A 21,596-nucleotide genomic window follows, 5' to 3' on the forward strand; every position below is an offset into this window, starting at 1 on the left:
AATGATGCAATGAAGAAATTGCACCAACCAAAGGCAAAACAACCAACCAGTAATAAAATGGCAGGATCAAATTCACACACAACAATATTAACATTAAATGTCAATGGACTAAATGCCCCAATCAAAAGACACAGACTGGCAAATTGGATAAAAAGCCAAGAACCATCAGTGTGCTGTATTCAGGAGACCCATCTCACATGCAAAGACATACATAGACTCATAATAAAGGGATGGAAAGAGATTTACCAAGCAAATGGAAAGCAAAAAAAAGCAGGGGTGGTAATCCTAGTCTCTGATAAAACGGACTTTAAACCAACAAAAATCAAAAGAGATAAAGAAGAGCATTACATAATGGTAAAAGGATCAATACAACAAGAAGAGCTAAATACTCTAAATATACATGCACCCAATACAGGAACACACAGATATATAAAGCAAGTCCTTAATGTCGAAAAAAGAGACTTAGACTCTTGCACAATAATAGTGGGAGACTTTAACACTCCACTGTCAATATTAGACAGATCAACAAGATAGAAAATCAACAAGGAAATCCACGACTTGAATGCAGATCTGGACCAAGCGAACTTAATAGGCATTTACAGAACTCTCAACCCCAAATCCAAAGAATATATGTTCTTCTCAGGACCACATCACACTAACTCTAAAATCGACCACATAATTGGAAGTAAATCACTCCTCATCAAATGCAAAAGAATGGAAATCATAACAAACAGTCTCTCAGACCACAGTGCAATCAAATTAGAACTCAGGATTAAGTAACTAAAAACTGCACAACTTCATGGAAACTCAACAACTGGCTTCTGAATGTTGACTGGATCAACAATGAAATGAAGGCAGAAATAAAAATGTTCTTTAAAGCCAACGAGAACGAAGACACAATGTACCAGAATCTCTGGGACACATTTAAAGCAGTGTCTAGAGGGAAATTCAAAGCAATAAATGCCCACACGAGGAGCAAGGAAAGATCTAAAATCAATACCCTATCATCAAAATTGAAGGAGTCAGAGGAGCAAGATAAAAAAAAAAACACAAAAACTCAAAAGCTAGCAGAAGACAAGAAATAACTAAGATCAGAGCAGAAATGAAGGAGAGAGAGATACAAAAAACCCTTCAAAAAATCAACAAATCCAGGAGCTGGTTTTATGAAAAGATCAACAAAATAGTTAGACTGCTAACTAGACTAATAAAAAAGAAAAGAGAGAAGAATCAAATAGATGCAATAACAAACGATAAAGGGGGCATCACCACTGATTCCACAGAAATACAAACTACCATCAGAAATTACTACGAACAACTCTATGCACACAAACCAGTAAATCTGGAAGAAATGGATAAATTCCTGCACACTTGCACTCTCCCAATACTAAACCAGGAAGAAGTTAAAACCCTGAAGAGACCAATAACAAGGGCTGAAGTTGAGGATGCAATTAATAGCCTACCAACAAAAAATAATCCAGGTCCAGATGGGTTCACAGCTGAATTCTACCAGAAATACAAAGAAGAGCTGGTACCATTCCTTCTGAAACTGTCCCAAAGAATACAAAAAGAGGGAATCCTCCCCAAATCACTTTATGAGATCAACATCATCCTGATACCAAAACCAGGCAGAGACTCAACTCAAAAAGAAAACTTCAGGGCAATATCAATGATGAACATTGATGCAAAAATCTTCAATAAAATACTGACAAACCAAATGCAACAGCAAATCAAAGAGCTTATTCATCACAATCAAGTAGGCTTCATCCCAAGGATGCAAGGCTGGTTCAATATATGCAAGTCTATAAACGTAATCCACCACATAAACAGAACCAAAGACAAAAACCACATGATAATCTCAATAGATGCAGAGAAGGCCTTTGACAAAATTCAACAGCCCGTTATGCTAAAAACCATCAATAAACTAGGTATCAGTGTAACATATCACAAAATAATAAAAGCTATTTACGACAAACCCACAGCCAATATCATACTGAATGGGCAAAAACAGAAGCATTCCCTCTGAAATCTGGCACAAGACAAGGATGCCCTCTCTCACCACTCCTATTCAATATAGTATTGGAAGTTCTAGCCACAGCAATCAGGCAAGAAAAAGAAATAAAGGGCATTCAATTAGGAAAAAAGGAAGCCAGATTGTCTCTATTTGCAGATGACATCATTGTATATTTAGAAGAGCCCATCTTCTGAGCCCCAAATCTCCTGAGACTAATAAGCAACTTCAACAAAGTCTCAAGATACAAAATCAATGTGCAGAAATTGCAAGCATTCCTATACACCAATAACACACAAACAGAGAGCCAAATCAAAAGTGAACTCCCATTCACAATTGCTACAAGAAGAATACAATACCTAGGAATACAACTAACAAAGGATGTAAAAGACCTCTTCAAGGAGAACTACAAACCACTGCTCAACGAAATAAGAAAGGACACAAACAGATGGAAAAACATTCTATGCTCATGGTTGGGAAGAATCAATATCGCGAAAATGGCCATACTGCCCAAAGTAATTTATAGATTCAACACTATTCCCATCAAGCTACCAATGACCTTCTTCACAGAACTGGAAAAAACCACTTCAAACTTCATATGGAACCAAAAGAGAGCCTGCATAGCCAAAACAATCCTAAGCAAAAATAACAAAGCTGGAGGCACCACACTGCCTGACTTCAAACTATACTATAAGGCCACAGTAATCAAAACAGCATGGTACTATACCAAAACAGAGACATAGACCAATGGAACAGAACAGAGGCCTCAGAAGCAATACCACACATCTACAATCATCTGATCTTTGACAAACCTGACAACAACAAGCAATGGGGAAAGGATTCCCTGTTTAACAAATGGTGCTGGGAAAACTGGCTCACCACACGCAGAAAGCAGAAACTGGACCCCTTCCTGAAACCTTACACTAAAATTAACTCCAGATGGCTTAAAGATCTAAACATAAGACCTAACACCATAAAAACACTAGAAGAAAACCTAGGCAAAACCATTCAGGACATAGGCATAGGCAAGGACTTCATAGCTAAAACACCAAAAGCAATAGCAACAAAAGCCAAAATAGACAAATGGGATCTAATTAATCTCCAGAGCTTCTGTACAGCAAAGGAAACAATCATTAGAGTGAACCAGCAACCAACAGAATGGGAAAAAATTTTTGCAATCTACCCATCTGACAAAGGGCTACTATCCAGAATCTACAAAGAACTAAAACAGATTTACAAGAAACAAACAAACAAACCCATTCAAAAGTCAGCAAAGAATATGAACAGACACTTTTCAAAAGAAGACATTTATGAGGCCAACAAACATATGTAAAAATGCTCATCATCACTGGTCCATTAGAGAAATGCAAATCAAAACCACGTTGAGATACCATCTCACGCCAGTTAGAATGGTGATCATTAAAAAATCAGGAGACAACAGATGCTGGAGAGGATGTGGAGAAACAAGAACACTTTTACACTGTTGATTTGAGTGTAAATTAGTGCAACCATTGTGGAAGACAGTGTGGCTATTCCTCAAGGACCTAGAAACAGAAATTCCATTTGACCCAGCAATCCCATTAGTGGGTATATATCTAAAAAGTTATAAACTATTCTATTATAAAGACACATGCACACGTATGTTCATTGCGGCACTGTTTACAATAGCAAAGAACTGGAACCAACCCAAATGACCATCAACGATAGACTGGATAAAGAATACGTGGCACATATACACCATGGAATACTACGCAGCCATAAAAAATGATGAGTTCATGTGCTTCACAGGGACATGGATGAATCTGGAAACCATCATTCTCAGCAAACTGACAGAAGAACAGAAAACCAAATACTGCATGTTCTCACTCATAGGAGGGTGTTGAACAATGAGAACATGTGGACACAGGGAGGGGAGCATCACACACTGCAGTCAGTTTTGGGGGGCTAGAGGAGGGACAGTGCAGGGTGAGGAGGGTGGGGAAGGAAAATGTGGGGAGAAATACCAGATATAGGTGATGGAGGGATGAAGGCAGCAAGCTACCTTGCCATGAATGTACCTATGCAACAATCCTGCATGATCTGCACATGTACCCCAGAACCTAAAGTACAATTAAAAAAAAGGACAGAAAGAAATACAAACAATGATCAGAGAATACTATAAACACCTTTATGAACATAAACTAAAAAATCCAGAAGAAATGGATAAAATCCTGGAGACATACACCCTGCCAAGACTGAACCAGGAAGAAACTGAATCCCTAAATAGACCAATAACAAGTTCTGAAATTGAGGCAACAATAAAAAGCCTATCAACCAAACAAAAGCCCAGGACCAGTTACATTTACAGCTGAATTCTACCAGAGGTACAAAGAAGAGCTGGTACCATTTCTACTGAAACTATCCCAGAAAAATTGAAAAAGAGGGACTCCTCCCTAACTCATTCTATGAGTTCATCCTGATAACAAAACCTGGCAGAGATACAACAGCAACAAAAAAACTTCAGGCCAATATTGTTGATGAACACCAATGCAATAATGCTCAATAAAATACTGGCAAACTGACTCCAGCAGCGTATCAAAAAGCTTATCCACCACAATCAAGTAGGTTTCATTCCTGGGGTGCAACTTTGGTTCAGCATATAAACATCAAAACATGATTAATCACATAAGCAGTTCTAAAGACAAAACCACATGATTATCTCAATAGATGCAGAAAAGGCCTTCAATAAAATTCAACATTCCTTCACGTTAAAAACTCTCAATCAACTAGATATTGAAGGAACATACCTCAAAATAAGAGCCATATATGACAAACTCACTACCAATATCATACTAAAAAGGCAAAAGCTAGAAATATTCCTATTAAAAAGCAGCACGAGACAAGGATGCCCTCTCTCACTTCTCCTATTCAACATAGTATTGGAAGTTCTGGCCAAGGTAATCAGGAAAGAGAAAGAAATAAAGGGTATTCAAATAGGAAGAGAGGAAGTCCAACTATCTTTGTTTGCAGATGACATGATCCTTTATCTAGAAAACTCCATTGTCTCAGCCCAATAGCTTCTTAAGCTGATAAGCAACTTCGGCAAAGTCTCAGGATATAAAATCAATGTACAAAAATTGCTAGCATTCCTATACACCAACAACAGGCAAGCAGAGAGCCAAATTATAAATGAACTCCCACTCACAATTGCCACAAAAAGAATAAAATTCCTAGGAACACAGCTAACAAGGGAAGTGAAGTACCTCTTCAAGGAGAACTACAAACAACTGCTCAAAGAAATCAGAGATGATACAAAGAAATGGAAAAACACTCCATGCTCATGGATAGGAAGAATCAATATTGTGAAAATGGCCATACTGCCCCAAACAACTTACAGATTCAATGCTATTCCCATTAAACCACCACTGACATTCCTCACAGAATTAAAAAAAAAAATTTAAAATTCATTTGGAACCAAAAAAGAGCCAGAATAGCTAAGACAATCCAAGCAAAAAGAACAAAGGTTAAGGCAACATGCTACCGGACTTCAAACTATACTACAAGGTTACAGTAACCAAAACAGCATGGTACTGGTATCAAAACAGATATATATAACAATGGAACAGAATAGAGCCCACAAAAATAATGTCATACATGCACAACCATCTGTTTTTGACAAACATGACAAAAACAAGCAACAGGGAAAGGATTTCCTATTTAATAAATGGTGTTGGGAAAACTGGCTAACCATATGCAGAAAACTAAAACTGGACCCCTTCCTTACACATACAAAATTAACTCAAGATGAATTAAAGATTTAATCATAAGACCTAAAACCATAAAAACCCTAGAAGAAAACCTAGGCAATACCATTCAGGACATAGGTATGGACAAAGATTTCATTACAAAGATGCCAAAAGCAATTGCAACAAAAGCTAAAATTGATAAATGGGATCTAATTAAACGAATAAGCTTCTGCACAGCAAAAGAAACTATCATCAGAGTGAACAGAACAGAATGGGAGAAAATATTTGCAATCTATGCATTTGACAAAGGTCTAATATCCAGTGTCTACAAGGAACCTAAACAAATTTACAAGAAAAAATAAAAAACCTCATTAAAAAGTAGGCAAAGGACATGAACAGATATTTCTCAAAAGAAGATATACATGCAGCCAACAAACAGATGCTAGCAAGGTTGTGGAGAAAAAGAAATGCATTTACACTGTTGGTGGGAGTGTGAATTAGTTCAACCATTGTAGAAGACAGTGTGGTGATTCCCCAAAGACCTTGACATAGAAGTACAATTTGACCCAGCAATCCCATTACTGGGTATATACCCAAAGGAATATAAATCATTCTATCATAAATATACAGGCACATGTATGTTTACTGCAGCACTATTTACAATAGCAAATACATGGAACCAACCTAAATGCCCATCAATGATAGACTAGATAAACAAAATGTGGTACATGTACACCATGGAATGCTATGCAGCCATATAATGGGATCATGTTCTTTGCAGGGACATGGATGGAGCTGGAGGCCATTATCCTTAGCAAACTAATTCAAACTAAACCAAACACCACATGCTCTCATTTATAAGTGGGAGCTGAATGATAACATATGGACATATTGAGATGGGGAGCAACAGACACTGGGGCCTGTTGGAGGGTGAAAGGGGAGGTGGGAGAGCATCAGGAAGAATAGCTAATGGATGCTGGGCTTAATATCTAGGTGATGAAATGATCTGTGCAGCAAAACACCATGGCACATGTTTACCTACGTAACAAACCTGCATATCCTGCACATGTGCCCCTGAGCTTGAAAGAAAAAGATGTCAGCCTTTTATCAGGTAGACATTAGCTGGTCCTGGAAGGGTTAGGATGAGTTTAAAAGGGAGGGAAGGCCAGACACAGTGGCTCATGCCTGTAATCGCAGCACTTTGGGAGGCTGAGGTGGGCGGATGACCTGAAGTCAGGAGTTCAAGACCAGAGACCAGCCTGGCCAACACGGCAAAACCCCATCTGTACTAAAAATACAAAAATTAGCTGGGCATGGTAGTGAGTGCCTGTAATCTTAGCTACTCGGGAGGCTGAGGCACAAGAATCTCTTGAACCCAGGAGGCAGAGATCGCACCACTGCACTCCAGCCTGGGCAACAAAGGGATACTCTGTCTCAAAAATAAAATAAAATATAAAATAAGATAAAAAGGGAGGGAAGTAGAAGGAGGATAACCCATTAACAGGATCGTGCAACTGTTGAATTATGACAACTGGACGTAGGGTATGAGTTGTGGTGGCCATAGAACAGAAAAAGGAGAAAAACACAAGTGAAAAGAGAGAATTCACTGACTTGGAGTCTGATTCATATGGTGGGTGAGAAAAAGAGGGGTTTCAAAAGTTACTCAGAAATGGTGAGCCTGGGTGAATAAAATGAACAGGGATTCCATAGCTAGAAATATAGAAATCAGAACAGTGAGCTTGTTTGATGAGACAGGGAAAAAGATTCTCATCTTGGATGATTCTTCCCTTTCTGAGGCACCCATCCTTCCAGTGTCACACGCAGGAGTCCTCTGTCTAACCACCCAAACTGCTAGGACTCAGGAAACTCCTGCTTGAACATACTCCTGGGAGAACACATGGCACAGCAGCCCACGCTTGTGCCAGCTGGTCTGATACTGTGTTGTTCCAGAGACAGGCTGGTGCCCACCCATTCTGCACAACTGGGAGCCCCTAGGCAGCCTTGTATTTGTTTATATGATGATTTCATTAACATTTGCTCCTTCACCCTTCCCCACTCTCCCTGACCCCAGACTGAAAGCGCCTTGGGAGCAAAGTACAGCCAAGCTGTGTTTGTTCATTATTATATCCTTGCACCCAGCACAGTGCCTGGCACACAGGAGGTATGCAAGAAATAGCACTCATGTGAGAGCCAGCTCAAATTTTTACAACAGTGGCTATTACTCCAGTGTTAGCTGAAAACTGCCCTCAGAAATTCTGCCTTAGTAGAAGTAGGTCTGGATGTAACTCCATGTGTGATTCTAACAGTCCCTTCCAGTTAGGGCTGGCAGATTTAGCAAATAAAAATACAGGACACTCAGTTAAATTTGGATCTCAGCTAAACAACGAAATTTTTTTTTAGTATAGGTATGCCGTAAGAAATATTTGTGTTTTATCTGGCAACTCTACCTACAGTTGAAAACTACTATGTTAGTGCATTCAGAAAAAGAAGGCCCAAGGTCTTGCTTTATTTGCTAAAGAGTAAGGATGATTCCAGACAGCTGTGGGGTGCGGGAGAAAAGGGCCTGAGGAGTTCCATCTTGAGCAAGTGAAGGTGCTACCTTAAAAATAATCCACCCTTTCCATGAGTCAAAAGGGACTCATAGCTCCTGTAGATACTGCCCTATGTTCTTAAGGGAAACTAAAAGTTTAACAAAATGCTAGGAGTAATCAGGGAAAATTTTAGAACAAAACACAAGTTTCCATACCTTTGTTTAACATTTCATGGCCTTCTAACTAAGATATTGGTATTATGTTTCAAGACTGACACTGTAAAGCTAGAAACAGTAACCTAAAATCATCAGATAAAATAGGAAAATTGAGAAGGTTAGAATGGCACCCCAGGGTGATGTGTTTGCTGCTGCTGATAATTATGATGATATAATTGAGAGGGATAAAAGGAAAGGTGAACATGGGCTATTTTAGCAAGTTGCAGAGACCAGTGTCCAACTGTGAATGATGCTGCCATTAGGGTTCCCTTTGTTCCTGGCTCATTCTCCACGCAGCATCTGGAAGGATCATTTGAAAACCCAAGTCTGAACCTGCCACACTTCTCTTCCTTCCTCCTACTCCAGCCATGCTGGCCTTCCAGCTCCTCCTGGAAAGGACAAGACATTCCCAGCTCAGGCCCTTCGCACTGGAAGGCCCCTCAGCCTGGCCTCACTTTCTCAGACAGCTGCATGACTTGCTCCCTCAATCTATGTCCATGAAGCTCTTCAGACTGAAAGGGCACCCTTCCCTTCATCTGTTTGTTTCCCCCTGTTCCTCTGAGAGTCACCTCTGGTCCCAGTTCACCTGGGGAGCTGCTGGACTCCAGAGCTCCTTAGCACCATACGTTTCCCTTTCACAGAACACCAAGCACACTGGATTGGGACTGTTTCCTTGGTGTCTGGCCCCCTGGAGGCAGGGACTGGTTTTTGTTTGTTTTTTATTTTTTGTTAATTTCCCATCACCCCTGCTTCATAGAGTACCTGACCAAAAGAAAGTAAGTAGAAAGTCTTTGTTGAGTCAATGAGTGAATTTGAAAATCAGGGACTTGGCACAGTGAATCTTCAAGACCCTTGGAGCTTTACAGTTGAATGAGTCTGAAGTAATTTTGGGGAGACTGAACTAACACTAAAATCTATAGGGAAACAAGATAGGAGGAACTTTCATTAATTCAGTTCTATTCCAACACTTGGACCTGCACTATAGCATCAGGGTTTAGAGCAATCGCTCCTCCTCTACAGGCTTTGGCTACATTTTCAGAGTTTACTAGAAGCTCTTTCACCTGATATGCTTATCAAAGCTCTTTGAGATATGGTAGAATGCCAGTCACCACAGGCAGGGGAAGGTTTGAGGACCTCTCACTGTCCTCTTCATCTCAATGCCTCATGGGAATTTGAGAGAGGTAGAGATGCAAAGGCTGGAGAGAAGAGGGGTGGCACAGGGTGGGGTAAGGAGTTTCCTGCTGCCTCTCTGGCCTTTAGCCGGGGGTGTAAGAGGCCTGCTTTGTGTTTGAGAGAATGTGTATGAGTGCTGTTTAATATCTTGCCTTGAGTCACAGTAGGAGAATGTTCAAATTGAAAAAGACCATAGTCTAATGAAGTCCAAACTTAAAAATTTTAGTGAAGTACATCTTTTGGTTTCAAAAATAAAATTATATGTGGAACTTCAATAAACTAGATATAAAATGACAGTGTTGATATTGAAAGGGGAAGGGAGGAGTTCACTTTAAGTTTCCTCTCCCTGTCTGTGCTACCCCTAAAAGATCCAGAAGTCCACCTTTTCCTTTCCCTTAAGTGTACAGACTTAGAGCTCATGCCAGGAATGTTAAATGCCAAGGTGCTTAAGGCAGTCTAGAGAGAACAGTCAACATGCTTTGCTCATAATGTCTCCAAGAGACCTGTGCTATAGTTTGAATGTCCCTTCCAAAACTCATGTTTAAACTTAATACCCAGTGTGGGAGTATTGAGAGGTGGAGCCTTTGAGAGGCTATGGTCTATTGGACTATGAAGGTTCTACCTTCATGAATGTACTAATGGATTAATGTATTAAAGAGTTAATGGATTAATGGATTATCATGGAAATGGGACTTGTGGCTTTATAAGAAGAAGAAGAGAGACCTGAGCATAGCATGTTAGCATGCTCAGCCCCCTCACCATGTGATACCCAGCATCTACTTGAGACGCTTCAGAGAGTCCCCACTTGCAAGTCAGATGCGCCCCTTTGACCTTGGACTTCTCAGCTTCCAGAACTGTGAAGAAATAAATTGTGTTTCTTATAAATTACCTGATGTCAGGTGTTATAAGCAACACAAAACAGACTGAGACAACATCCCAGCAGAAAGCTGAGAAGCAGGCAGTACCGCATTGTCTCCTCTGGACAGTAGGGCTGCATGAGGATTTTAATGTTTCCAGTATGTCATCTTAATATCTCCCCTCAAATAAAGAAAAAAAAAATTTACAAAGAAAACCTGATAGGACTTTAAGAGAAATCCCAGATTGCAACCTTTGTACAATTGGCAACAGATTGAAAATGTTGAATATTATTTAGTTAAACTAAATGAAATTTAAGGGGCCCATACAGTGAAGTATGTTGAATGAAAATAGTCATTCCTTAATATGTGTTTTAGAGATTGAGATTTCCATATGCTGGGTTTTCCTAAGTCAAGCAATAACGGGGCATCTACCTGTTCCGGAAGACGGAGGGGTGATAGATCCTGGGCTGTCATCTTCAGGCTCCGAGACGGTGACAGTGGGGACTGTGTCAGGACTTGGCTTTAAACATATATCTTGCTTCTCAGGGGTCTTCTCTTGGGTAGTGGTTTCAACAGAAGGTTCTATCTCCGTCAGTGTGATTTTGACAGGGGTGGTGATCTGAGGAGCCCTGTGCTGTTCTTCAGAGAGATCATCTATGTATGGAGTAAATGTGGATTCTTCACATAAATGGTCCTTGATGATATTTCCCTCCACAGGAGCTGGGTTGTTAGGTTCACGGACCCCTTCAGGTTTTGTTGAGATGTCAGTGTCCTTATTCTTAAAGTCCAAGTCTTTGTCGTCCAACTCGGGATGACGTTGTTCTTGGTGCTTCACCTCCTCAGGTCTGGTTATGTCAATGTATTTATAGGCCTCTCCTTTCATCTGGTCCAGGGGATCTGCTAAGATCTTATTCACTTCAGTGGACTCTGCAGGAGTCATCTCTATTCCAGAATCAGAACTAAATAAGCTATGAGACTCTATCCCAGGTACATCTGGCAAGGAGGAGCCAGGTGTACCCAACTCCTCAGGGCTTTCTGAAAAGGTGACGTGGCCATTTTCCTTCTGAAGAATTCCAGTGAAATATGTAGAATCCTCCTGATGTGGGTAGCCAATGTCAGAAATCAGAGATGTGTAACACGATCCTTCCTCATCTTTGGATGTTGTTGAGAACGTGTGGTCCATGGCACCGGAAGCACCTGCCACACCTATGAATCAAAGCAGCAGCAGACAGTGAGTGGGTGCTTGGCCTCAGCTCTCTCTCCTGTCTAAGCCACCACCCACCCCTGCCTGGTGGAGATACGACATCCTTTCCCCTCAAGACCTCAGAGTTCCCTCAGAGCTCCCTCGGAGCACCAGCATGTTAAACTTCCTTGTCTCCCTGACAGTCCACAGTTCTGGTATTTTTCTAGTAACAGACCCCAGAGGCTCACATAAACTGCCAGGACCAGATAAGTTGGGGACAGATCCTATAATACTAGGAAATTTATTTTCAACATCTACTGCCTCAACACACAGTGACTTGATCTTAGTATTTTAAAAAGAAACCCTCTTTGTATTGAAAGTATTAACCACTCTTTAAGTAGAGGTGGAAATAAGGCTACCTCAGGACTGTAACTGCAACAATAGGATAGCTGACTGGGTACAGGAGCTGTTCTTGGAGATTCAATGGCTGGGAGGAGGCTCAAAGGACCCACTTGTCCAGCCCTTTTGTTCATGGACTCCTGATCCATCTAGTCTCTTTTGTAAGGTCCTCAGAGAAAGGGACTCCTAGCTTTGGACCCCATCCCAAAGTGGCATCACCCAATTGATGTGTTTCTCTATTTATTTCTTCAGTGTTCTCCCTCGCTTTGTTTTCCTCCTCTTTTACTCCCCTACTGCCCATTCATTGCCATCCAGTGATATTCCAAGTAACCCACTGGGAATTCCTTCATTCCACTGGTGGTGCTAACGGTAAAATTGCAACTTGCCTTCCCCTCCCCACTCCTCACAATCCTATTCTCCTCTACCCTCCTCTGCTTTTTCTCCTTCTTATATACTGTATAATTAACATTATATTTATTATGCATTGATTATCTCCTCTTGCTATGTAAGCTCCATAAGGACACTGACCAATGACAGGCGCTAAAACAGAGCCTGATGAATAGTAGGTAGTCAATAAATATTTGCAAAATAAGGGAAGGTGATTTTTTTGGAAGAGGGGCAGAGTTTCATTCTGTCACCCAGGCTGAAGTGCAATGGGACAATCTTGGCTCACAGAAACCTCAGCTTCCTAGGTTCAAGCAATCCTCTTGCCTCAGCCTCCTGAGTAGCTGAGATCACAGGCATGTGCCACCACACCCAGCTAATTTTTGTATTTTTAGTGGAGATAGGGTTTTGCTATGTTGGCCAGCTGTTCTCTAACTCCTGACCTCAGGTGATCCTCCCACCATGGCCTTCCAAACTGCTGGGATTACAGGCATTAAGCCATCACACCCAGACACACATACACACACACACACACACACACACACACACACACGTGGGTTTTTTTTTTTTTTTTGAGACAGAGTCTTGCTCTGTCGCCCAGGTTGGAGTGCAGTGACATGATCTTGGTTCACTGCAGCCTCAACCTACAGGGCTCAAATGATACATCTACTTCACCCACCCAAGTGGCTGGGACTACAGGCATGCTATGCCTGGCTAATTTTGTTTTCATGTTTTTGCAGAGATGTGGTCTCATTATGTTGTCCAAGCCTGTCTTGAACTCCTGGGCTCAAGTGATCCTCTTGCCTTGGCCTCCCAAAAGTGCTGGGATTACAGGCACAAGCCACCTCACCTGGCCAAGGAAAGTAATTTTGAAGTTTAGAATTAAGAACAAATATCAGTCTTGTGTGAGAAGACAGGCTAGAAGATTCCCCAAAATTGCTAAGGATACTTCATTTAGCAAGTGACTTAATTTTGTGAGCAATAGACCAGTTCAAACCTATATATGGCAGCCCCTCTTTTCAAGTTAGAACAAAAAAGCTCAATAACAAAAGGAATAATAGTTATAAAGGAATAACAATAAGGATTGTCCTTATTGCCTGAGCATAGATAGACACCAAAGAAAAAACTATTAAATTTAAATCCCTGGGTGTGCACACACCTTTATCCTGAAGAATTCTTAAGTTTCTTTCATTATATGGGTTCAGCTTATATGTAGACCTCACTGGAGGCAGGGGAATCAACCTGAGATAGATATTTCACTACAGATATTTGGATCCTAGGATTCTCTACCAGTTCTTTGGAACCACTTGCAGGTGTTAATACGTAAATATTCACCAGAAAGTAAGGAGAGGAGGGGTTTGTCCATATATATAAATAGTCTGGAGAGGTGGGAAGTGAGAAAGGGAACCTGGAGAAGAAATAGTAAGTGCTTCATTTCGTTTCCAAAGCTGTGTCTCAGTCATTATCCAACTCTTATTCAATTCCCCCACTACAGAGGCCACCACAGGGCTCCTGACCCTTATTACTCATCCCTGACATGCTGCATATCCCTCTAGCCCACTGTCTCCTGCCACCAGGGTTATCTCACTAAACACAAGTGTCACTTGCTTAGCGCCCAGCCCCTGGGCTCTGCCCTGCCTTGCTAGATAATCCTTAGATTCTGCAGCCTGGCATTTGAGACGACGTGAATTCTACCTGGTCACAGCTCTGTTGCCACCATTCCTCTCACCCTCCACTCCAGGCATAAAAAGCCCTTCACAGTGTCACATTCACTTGACCAGCTTTTCTAGTCCTGTCTTCTACTCTCCAATTCAATTTCTAAGCCCAACTAATATAAATTACAATACTTCTTCAACGTTGGATCCTTCCAACCTCCACATCCAAGTCTCTGCCCTTCAGCATCAAGCCATTAAACATAAGAAGCTTTAAATGTCACTGTCTCCATGAAGAATTTGCTGACTATCAGTCCATTTAGGCTGTTTCAACAAAAAGATTGTAAACTGTGTAGATTATAAACACAGAAATTTATTCTGGAGGCTGGGAAGTTCAAGATCAAGCTGCCAGTGGATTCAGTGTCTGGTGAGGGCCCACTTTCTACATGGCCATCTTTTTGCTACATCTTGTTTCCTACATGGCCATCTGTAACCTCACATGGTGGAAAGGGTGAGGGAATTCTCTCTGGGGCCACTTTTATAAGGTCACTAATCCCATATATGAGAGCTCTGCCCTCATGGCTTAATCACCTCCCAAAGGCCTCACCTTCAAATATCATTGCCTTTTGGTTTAGGATTTCAACATATGAATTGTAATCTAAACATTCAGATTACAGCACTGACCAATGCCTGCAGGACCCGATCCTATCCTTCTTCATTCTCATAGCACTGAGTTTATACTGCTCATATAGCATATATGACATACAGCTTATATATGTCCTTGTTACCTTCTTCTAACCTGTCAGCTCCTGGAGTTTGATGCTTATGCCTGGCACACTATATTGTATATTGTAAGCATCCAATTCAAAATGAATATAAATAAATGGACTGATCAATCAATTAATGAGTGGGTTTATTTTGTGGAGCTACTGAGAACAAACTATGACTAATTAATGCAAATTACAAAGAGGACATTGTAAATCTGTCATGCGAAAACCAGTCTAAAAATCTGAGTTATCCAACAATGAAATAGAGCTGCACCTCAGAACAAGTGTATTCTGATCATGGTAGACACTTAGGCAGAGAGACACCCAGTGTTTGTCTAGACAGAAACTAGTACTTTGTAGAAAGTTGGATGAGATAACTGCAGAATTCCCTTCCAACTTTCCATGATTTTTATACTAATTGGCTACCACTGTAGTGTGACACAACTTCCTTTTTACTTACTCCTTTCCTGTGTAATAGAATCAATATAATTTCCCCAAAGGTGATGCCTCTGAGAACAGGGGCTTCCCAGATGTATGGTAATAATTGAGGGAACAGAATCTAGATGACATTTATATTATTCTATAAATAAAATATTATTAGAGAGGCTATAAATAGAATCAACAATCGGGAAGAAGTCCTATTTCTACCCTACCATCTCTGTCTTGCTCAGAAAAACCAGTATGAAATTGGAAGGACCCCTTTACCACACTCTAAAAATACTGCCAGCTAGAGGAAGAGAAGAGGAACAAAGTTATTTGTGTAAATCACACATTTTATTTTCAAAACTTTTTTCACACATTTTAGATGGGACCGTATTAGAATCATTATAAAAACAAAGAATAATTCAAATACTTTGAATGTAGTTATGTCCCATTTTAAAAACCTGAGCTAAATACCCTGAAAAATTCTCAAGGTTCTAACTTAATGAATTTAAAAATATATTCACATGATATGGTGCCTATCAGTTAGAACTCTTGTAAACAGAAAGTCCTCCTAGACAGTAAATTATGTTGGAGCAGAGTCCTGTGGGGGTTGTTGGAACTGAGAAGCAGAACGGAGCCTGAAGGCTCAGGAAAGCCAATTAATTCTTGTCAGCACTTCCTGCAGAGCTGGCAGATGTGGGAACTGAGAGAGCCAAGCCATTTGCCCCAGGTAGGAACTCACATTGCCATATTGTTAAATACAAATCCACTAAATAAAGTTGCCTTGTCTAGACTAGAAATTACCACATAACCAAGAATTCTGTGGAATATTTGATTTCCTCAAATATTTCTCTGCAGCTGTTTCCTGGACCATCTAGAAGCCTAATTCACACAGAGGTAGATGTACCTTGAGAGTTGCTGTGTTAACCTTCAGAAGCCCTCTTGGGAGGTGGCTGCTCTGGGAGGACACAGCAAATTCAGTTACCTGGATGCATTTAAAATGGCATTGGTTTTCAAATTTCCAATCTACAATAACTTCAAAAAAGTACTTATAATAAAAACTGAAGGATTCACAGGCTACTATTTCTAGTCAAAAGCTAAGTAGGAGAAGGATAAAAAGAAGCTGAAACTATTGCCATTAAATCCCAATATGTGCTGATAAAAATGAGGCTTTTTAGTCTACTGATGTAGAGGTCAGAAACACTCATCATGTGGCAGACATATTCAGTAATCTCATAACAGGTAGATGTTTTATTATATTTTAAAAATGCTCTGGCAACACTAAAAGATAGGATGACAACGATGACTTGCTGAAAATGATTTTACTTTTCTCAAGGAAAAGTTTTAATCCTAAAATTCTATTAATAGTTCTTAACACTGACTCATCCTCACAGAATGGAGTTCATTCAGTTGGTGAACCATAGCTTAGGGAGTTTGTATTCTGGCTCTATCACTAACTAACAGTTTGAGATGTTGGGCAAGTTAGCATCTTAGAGCCTCAGTTTATTCATCTTTAAGATAAAGCAATAATAATTCCCACCTTATTGGGCTGCTAGGAGGACTAAATGAGAGAAAGCCCTTAGATCTTTGTCTAATACATCGTACACATTCAATAAGTGAGAGTTGTTGATTTTCTTATTATCTCTATTTTGGAGGGAGAACACTAGTCATCTCAAACATATTACCATCTGTTAGTTAGTTTCTTCCTTTATCTCTAATGACATCCTCTCATAGTAGATTGGGCCAGAAGAAGTTTCATGTATCCAGTCCACACCCATGCTTTCTGGGGTCTGTCTGCCTTAGATGCTAAGTCCCCAGAGTGCAAGGCCATGCTGTCTTCACAGCTCTGCAAGCAGGTGGCGGTTCATTATGTACTTTGAATGGACATAGATTCTGTCATGACTGTGATAATGACTGACCTGAGCACAAAAAGCTGAAATTCACCAAACTATAGACAAAAAAGAAATGAGAGGGTTTATTGCCTACAGATGAGCCTTCTTCCTATGGACAGAGCCTATTCTGACTCGCTAGGGTTGAGATAAGATGCCTATGATTTAAGGTGGTACTTCCAAAACTCTGTAACTCTCTTCTTACTGCACTGAAATGGAGATATAGAGAATGCCAGAAATAAAAAAAAGTAACAAATTATACCAAAAGGTTTTCTGAGAACAGAGATAGAAATGCTTTATTAGACAAACATCTCACTTACCCTTCTCCCTGGAATTAGAGAACCAATTATTGTTTGAATAGAGCCAATATTAACAGGTATAGGGGATATTAGTCCTATTAAATTGATAAACTTTTTTTTTAAAGTGTGGGCATAATAAAAAACTGTAATGACAGTGGGGAGAGAGGTGTATATTAAAATTCAAGAATTAAAAGCCAGAATCAATGACCAAAAGCAAATTTGCATTCACCTTTCCCAGAATCCCCTGCCCTGAGGCTGCCTATGTGATGGATAGCAGCAGCCTGCACAGAGGTTAGGCTGGAAGGCTTTTTCCCTGAACACTCTCACTCATCTTTTCTAAGTGCTATGAAATCAGCAGGCCCACAGTCTGGAGGCTGTGACACATTTGACAACAGAGTCCTCCATGAGGGATGAATATGCCAGAGAGATTTCAGGAACCTCTATGTCACCTAGAAAACATTCTCCTCAAATTAAGTGGCCTGTGATTTAACATGACAAATGGCTACTGAGAAATCCAGGTACACTCATTTTTAATCAGTTTTATCTGTATGGTTAGTGAAGAGAGTTAAAAAAGAAAAAGAGCCTGCATTCTCTAGCAAAAGACTAAGCCAAAGCTGATGACATGTTTGGGGGTTTAAGAATATAAGTAACTACTCTTTCCCCAACTCACTGCCTTACTTAAACCTTGTCTGCCAGAATAATGAAGATTTAGCTTTTGGTTTTGCAAAATCAATGTATAATATAAATGATTCAGCAAGTTGTTCTTTTCTCTATGAAGAGCCAAGATTCGCATTGCCTAGGATGTTTTCACTTAAGCAAAAAATTCACTTAAAGTAAAAAAAAATTGCTTTAGCTACAGACCAGGGTCTAGATCTTCTTCTGAGTCCTCAGTAGTGCCCTGAAAAGCATAAAGTTGCAAAGCACTGAGAGGAAATTATGGTGAAAATTCTGATAAGCTTGGAAGCATGTTTTGGATTTTGTTTGTTTTGGCCTGCTACCTAAAGATGGAAATGTGATTCTGTGGTCTTCTTTGAGAAACAATCTTTTTTAGGGAAAGGGTGGAGGTAAATACTTATTTATAATTTACTTATATCTTAAGAAAAGGTGCCTAAAATCCTATAGACATTCCTTTGTTGTTTTGAAGAATAGTTATATTGATATGTAATTCATATACCATAAAATTCACTTTTAAAATGTACAATTCAGTAGTTTTTGTATATTCATAGTTATGCAACCACCACCATTATCTTCTAATTCACCCAACTAATTTAAATATATTCTATTCCTAATGTTTCCAATACAGAGAGAGCTCTAAGTTACCTCTATTATGTAAATGATTGCCTTTGGAACAAAAACAAGGGCTATCCCCAAACATCTTTCTATTTGTCATTTGCTGATAGAATTTGCTCTCTGATTTCCAAAGAGAAAAATAATTGTTCTTGGTCAGATTCCCTCAATGCTATGTATAACATGGATAATAGCAAAAAAATGTGTACTATAAATTTGTTTGCACTTTTACAGCTCTTTTACTCTCTCCCCATATGTAGAATTAGCTAGCCAGTCCCTATAATTTTTTTTCTTTTTGATCTCTGTTGCCCAGGCTGGAATGCAGTGGTAACATCATGGCTCCTGCAGCCTCAACCTCCTGGGTTCAAGCAATTCTCCCACCTCAGTCTCCCAGGTACCTGGAACTATAAGCATGAGCCACTGCACCCAGCCCTTTCTTTTTAAAAAATACTTTATTCTTATTTTTTGAGCAGAGTTAAGTTCACAGCAAAATTGACTGCAAGGAAGGCACAGAGATTTTCCATATGCCCCTGCGTCCACACATGCTGCTGTGGTCTGAATGTTTGTGTTCCCTCAAAATTCCTGTGTTAAAATCCTGACCCCAAAGATGATAGTATTAGGAGATGGGACCTTTGGGAGGTGAGGAGATCACGAGGGAGGAGCTTGATATGGTTTGGTTGTGTCCCCACCCAAATCTCATCTTGAATTGTAGCTCCCATTTCCCATGTGTTTGGGAAGGATCTGGTGGAAGATAATTAAATCACAGAGGCAGTTTCCTCCATACCATTTTAATGGTAGTGAATAAGTCTCATGAGATCTGATGGTTTTATAAGGCTGTAGGGATCCATGAACCCCACACATTGGATGCCAGAATGTAGGGATCCATGAGCCCCATGTTGGGCACCAGAATGTAGGGAATCCATGAGCCCACACATTGGGAGCCAGAATGTAGGGATCCATGAGCCCCATGTTGGGCACCAGAATGTAGGGAGTCGGCCCTACATCACCCATGGTACCCCGAGTTCAATGGTGACAAAGGAATAAGAAAAAGACAGATTAAGAGAGACAATGGGACCAGGGGGCCATCACTCATTACTAGAGGCAGTGAAGGCCCCGAACTCTGATCATCCACACTATTTATTGATTATAATCACTTTGATCTACAGGGTAGGGGTGGAGTGATGGTGGAGTGAATCAGTGAACTGGAAGTGAATCAGTGAGCCAGAACTGGTGTATCATTCTAAGGATTGATAACAGTGGTGGTTTGGGAGTTTCACAAAACAAGAACATGTGGTTATCTTTAGCTTATTATCTACGTGCAGCTGGTGGAACACAGGCCTTACAAGGAGCCTACAAGTCTGGCTATGTCATAGTGCTATGAAGGGGTTTTATATCCTTGAGCACAATGTTTATGGTAACAGAGACTAGGTCACTCTGCACTGGAACATGAGGCATGGAGAGGCCTTCCTCCTCAGAGGCCTCCCGCAGCCTTCCACAGTTTGTTGTTCCTTATTTGTTACTCATAACCACTTTATGTAAGCACTCTGTAAGTCCTTTCTCCTTTGCTGCTTTTCCCAACATAAGGGGAAATGCCTTTCACTTGGTCCTCATTCTCTCTTTGCTGGCTGCTGCCACATAAGACATCCTTTTGCTCTCCCCTCATCTTCCACCATGATTTTGAGCCCTTCCCAGCCATTTGGAACTGTGAGTCAATTAAACCTCTTTCCTTTATAAATGATCAGTCTTTGGTATGTCTTTATTAGTAGTGTGAAAATGGACTAATACAGAGCCCTCATGAATGGGATTAAATCCCTTATAAAAAAGGCCCAAGGGAGTGCCTTTTTCTCTTCCACCATTTAAGGATGCAGAGAGGAGGTGCCATCTATGAACCAGAAAGTGGGCCCTCACTTGACACTGAATCTACTAGTGTCTTGATCTTGGACTTTCTGGACTCCAAAACTGTAAGTAAATGTTTGCTGCTTATAAGCCATCTAGTTTATGGTGTATTGTTATAGCAGCTCAAACTGACCAAGATGCACGGTATATTTGTTAAAACTGGTGAATCTACAATAACATATCATCACTCAAAGTCTGTAGTTTACATTAAGGTTTGCTCTTGGTGGCATACATCCTCTGGGTTTGAACAAAATATAATGACACATATACACCATTATAGTATTATATCGAATATTTTCACTTCTCCCAAATTCCTCTGTTCTGACTATTCATCTCTTCCTCCTTCCTAACCCCAGCAACCACCAATCCTTCTACTGTCTCCACAGTTTTGCCTAGTCCAAAATGTCATATATTTGGAATCACCCGTAATTCTTTTTATAGATTTCTTTCCATTCCCTGGCTATTTCCCTAGAAAGACACTTAACAACTTCTCTCAGGAGTACCGTGATGGTTTCCTAAGTGTTTTCCAGCTTCCAGCCTCACCTCTTCTCACTCTGCACTACTCTACACATGGCTGACATATTTATCTCCCCAAAACACCACTATTACCATGTCACTTCTCCATTTCAAAGCCTTCTGTGACCATCTTTGCCCATCCCTTGGCTTAGAATTCAGGATCCTCTTCAGCAGGGTCCCAGCCTGCCTTTAAGGTTTTATTTCTGAGACTGCACAAAAAAACACACCTGCTCATGCCCACAAACATACCATAAGATTTTATACTTCTGTGCCTCTGCTCAAGCCCTTCTCCTCAATTGAAAGGCTCCTTTGCTCTTCCCAAATTCAAGTAACATCTCTGGTGAAGTTTTGCCTCCTCTAGGAAGTTTCTTCATGTTACCCTACTCCCCAAT

The 21,596-nt window shown here is 40.4% G+C and overlaps 1 protein-coding gene across 4 annotated transcripts in view; it reads right to left on the reverse strand.

The window, feature by feature from the left end:
• RTN1 (reticulon 1) overlaps window positions 1-21,596 on the reverse strand; it is a 390,244-nt gene that overhangs the window by 153,062 nt on the left and 215,586 nt on the right. For all 4 annotated transcript variants that reach the window (XM_064374904.1, XM_064374905.1, XM_012462413.2 and 1 more), the window contains exon 2: window positions 10,942-11,715. In XM_064374904.1, the coding sequence (XP_064230974.1) occupies window positions 10,942-11,715 (774 nt within the window). The remainder of the gene's footprint in view (window positions 1-10,941; window positions 11,716-21,596) is intronic.

This window comes from Aotus nancymaae, unplaced genomic scaffold (genome assembly GCF_030222135.1).
Source record: "Aotus nancymaae isolate 86718 unplaced genomic scaffold, 86718_ANA_hifiasm-v0.15.2.pri h1tg000011l, whole genome shotgun sequence".
In the NCBI taxonomy this organism is placed as follows: Eukaryota; Metazoa; Chordata; class Mammalia; order Primates; family Aotidae; genus Aotus; species Aotus nancymaae.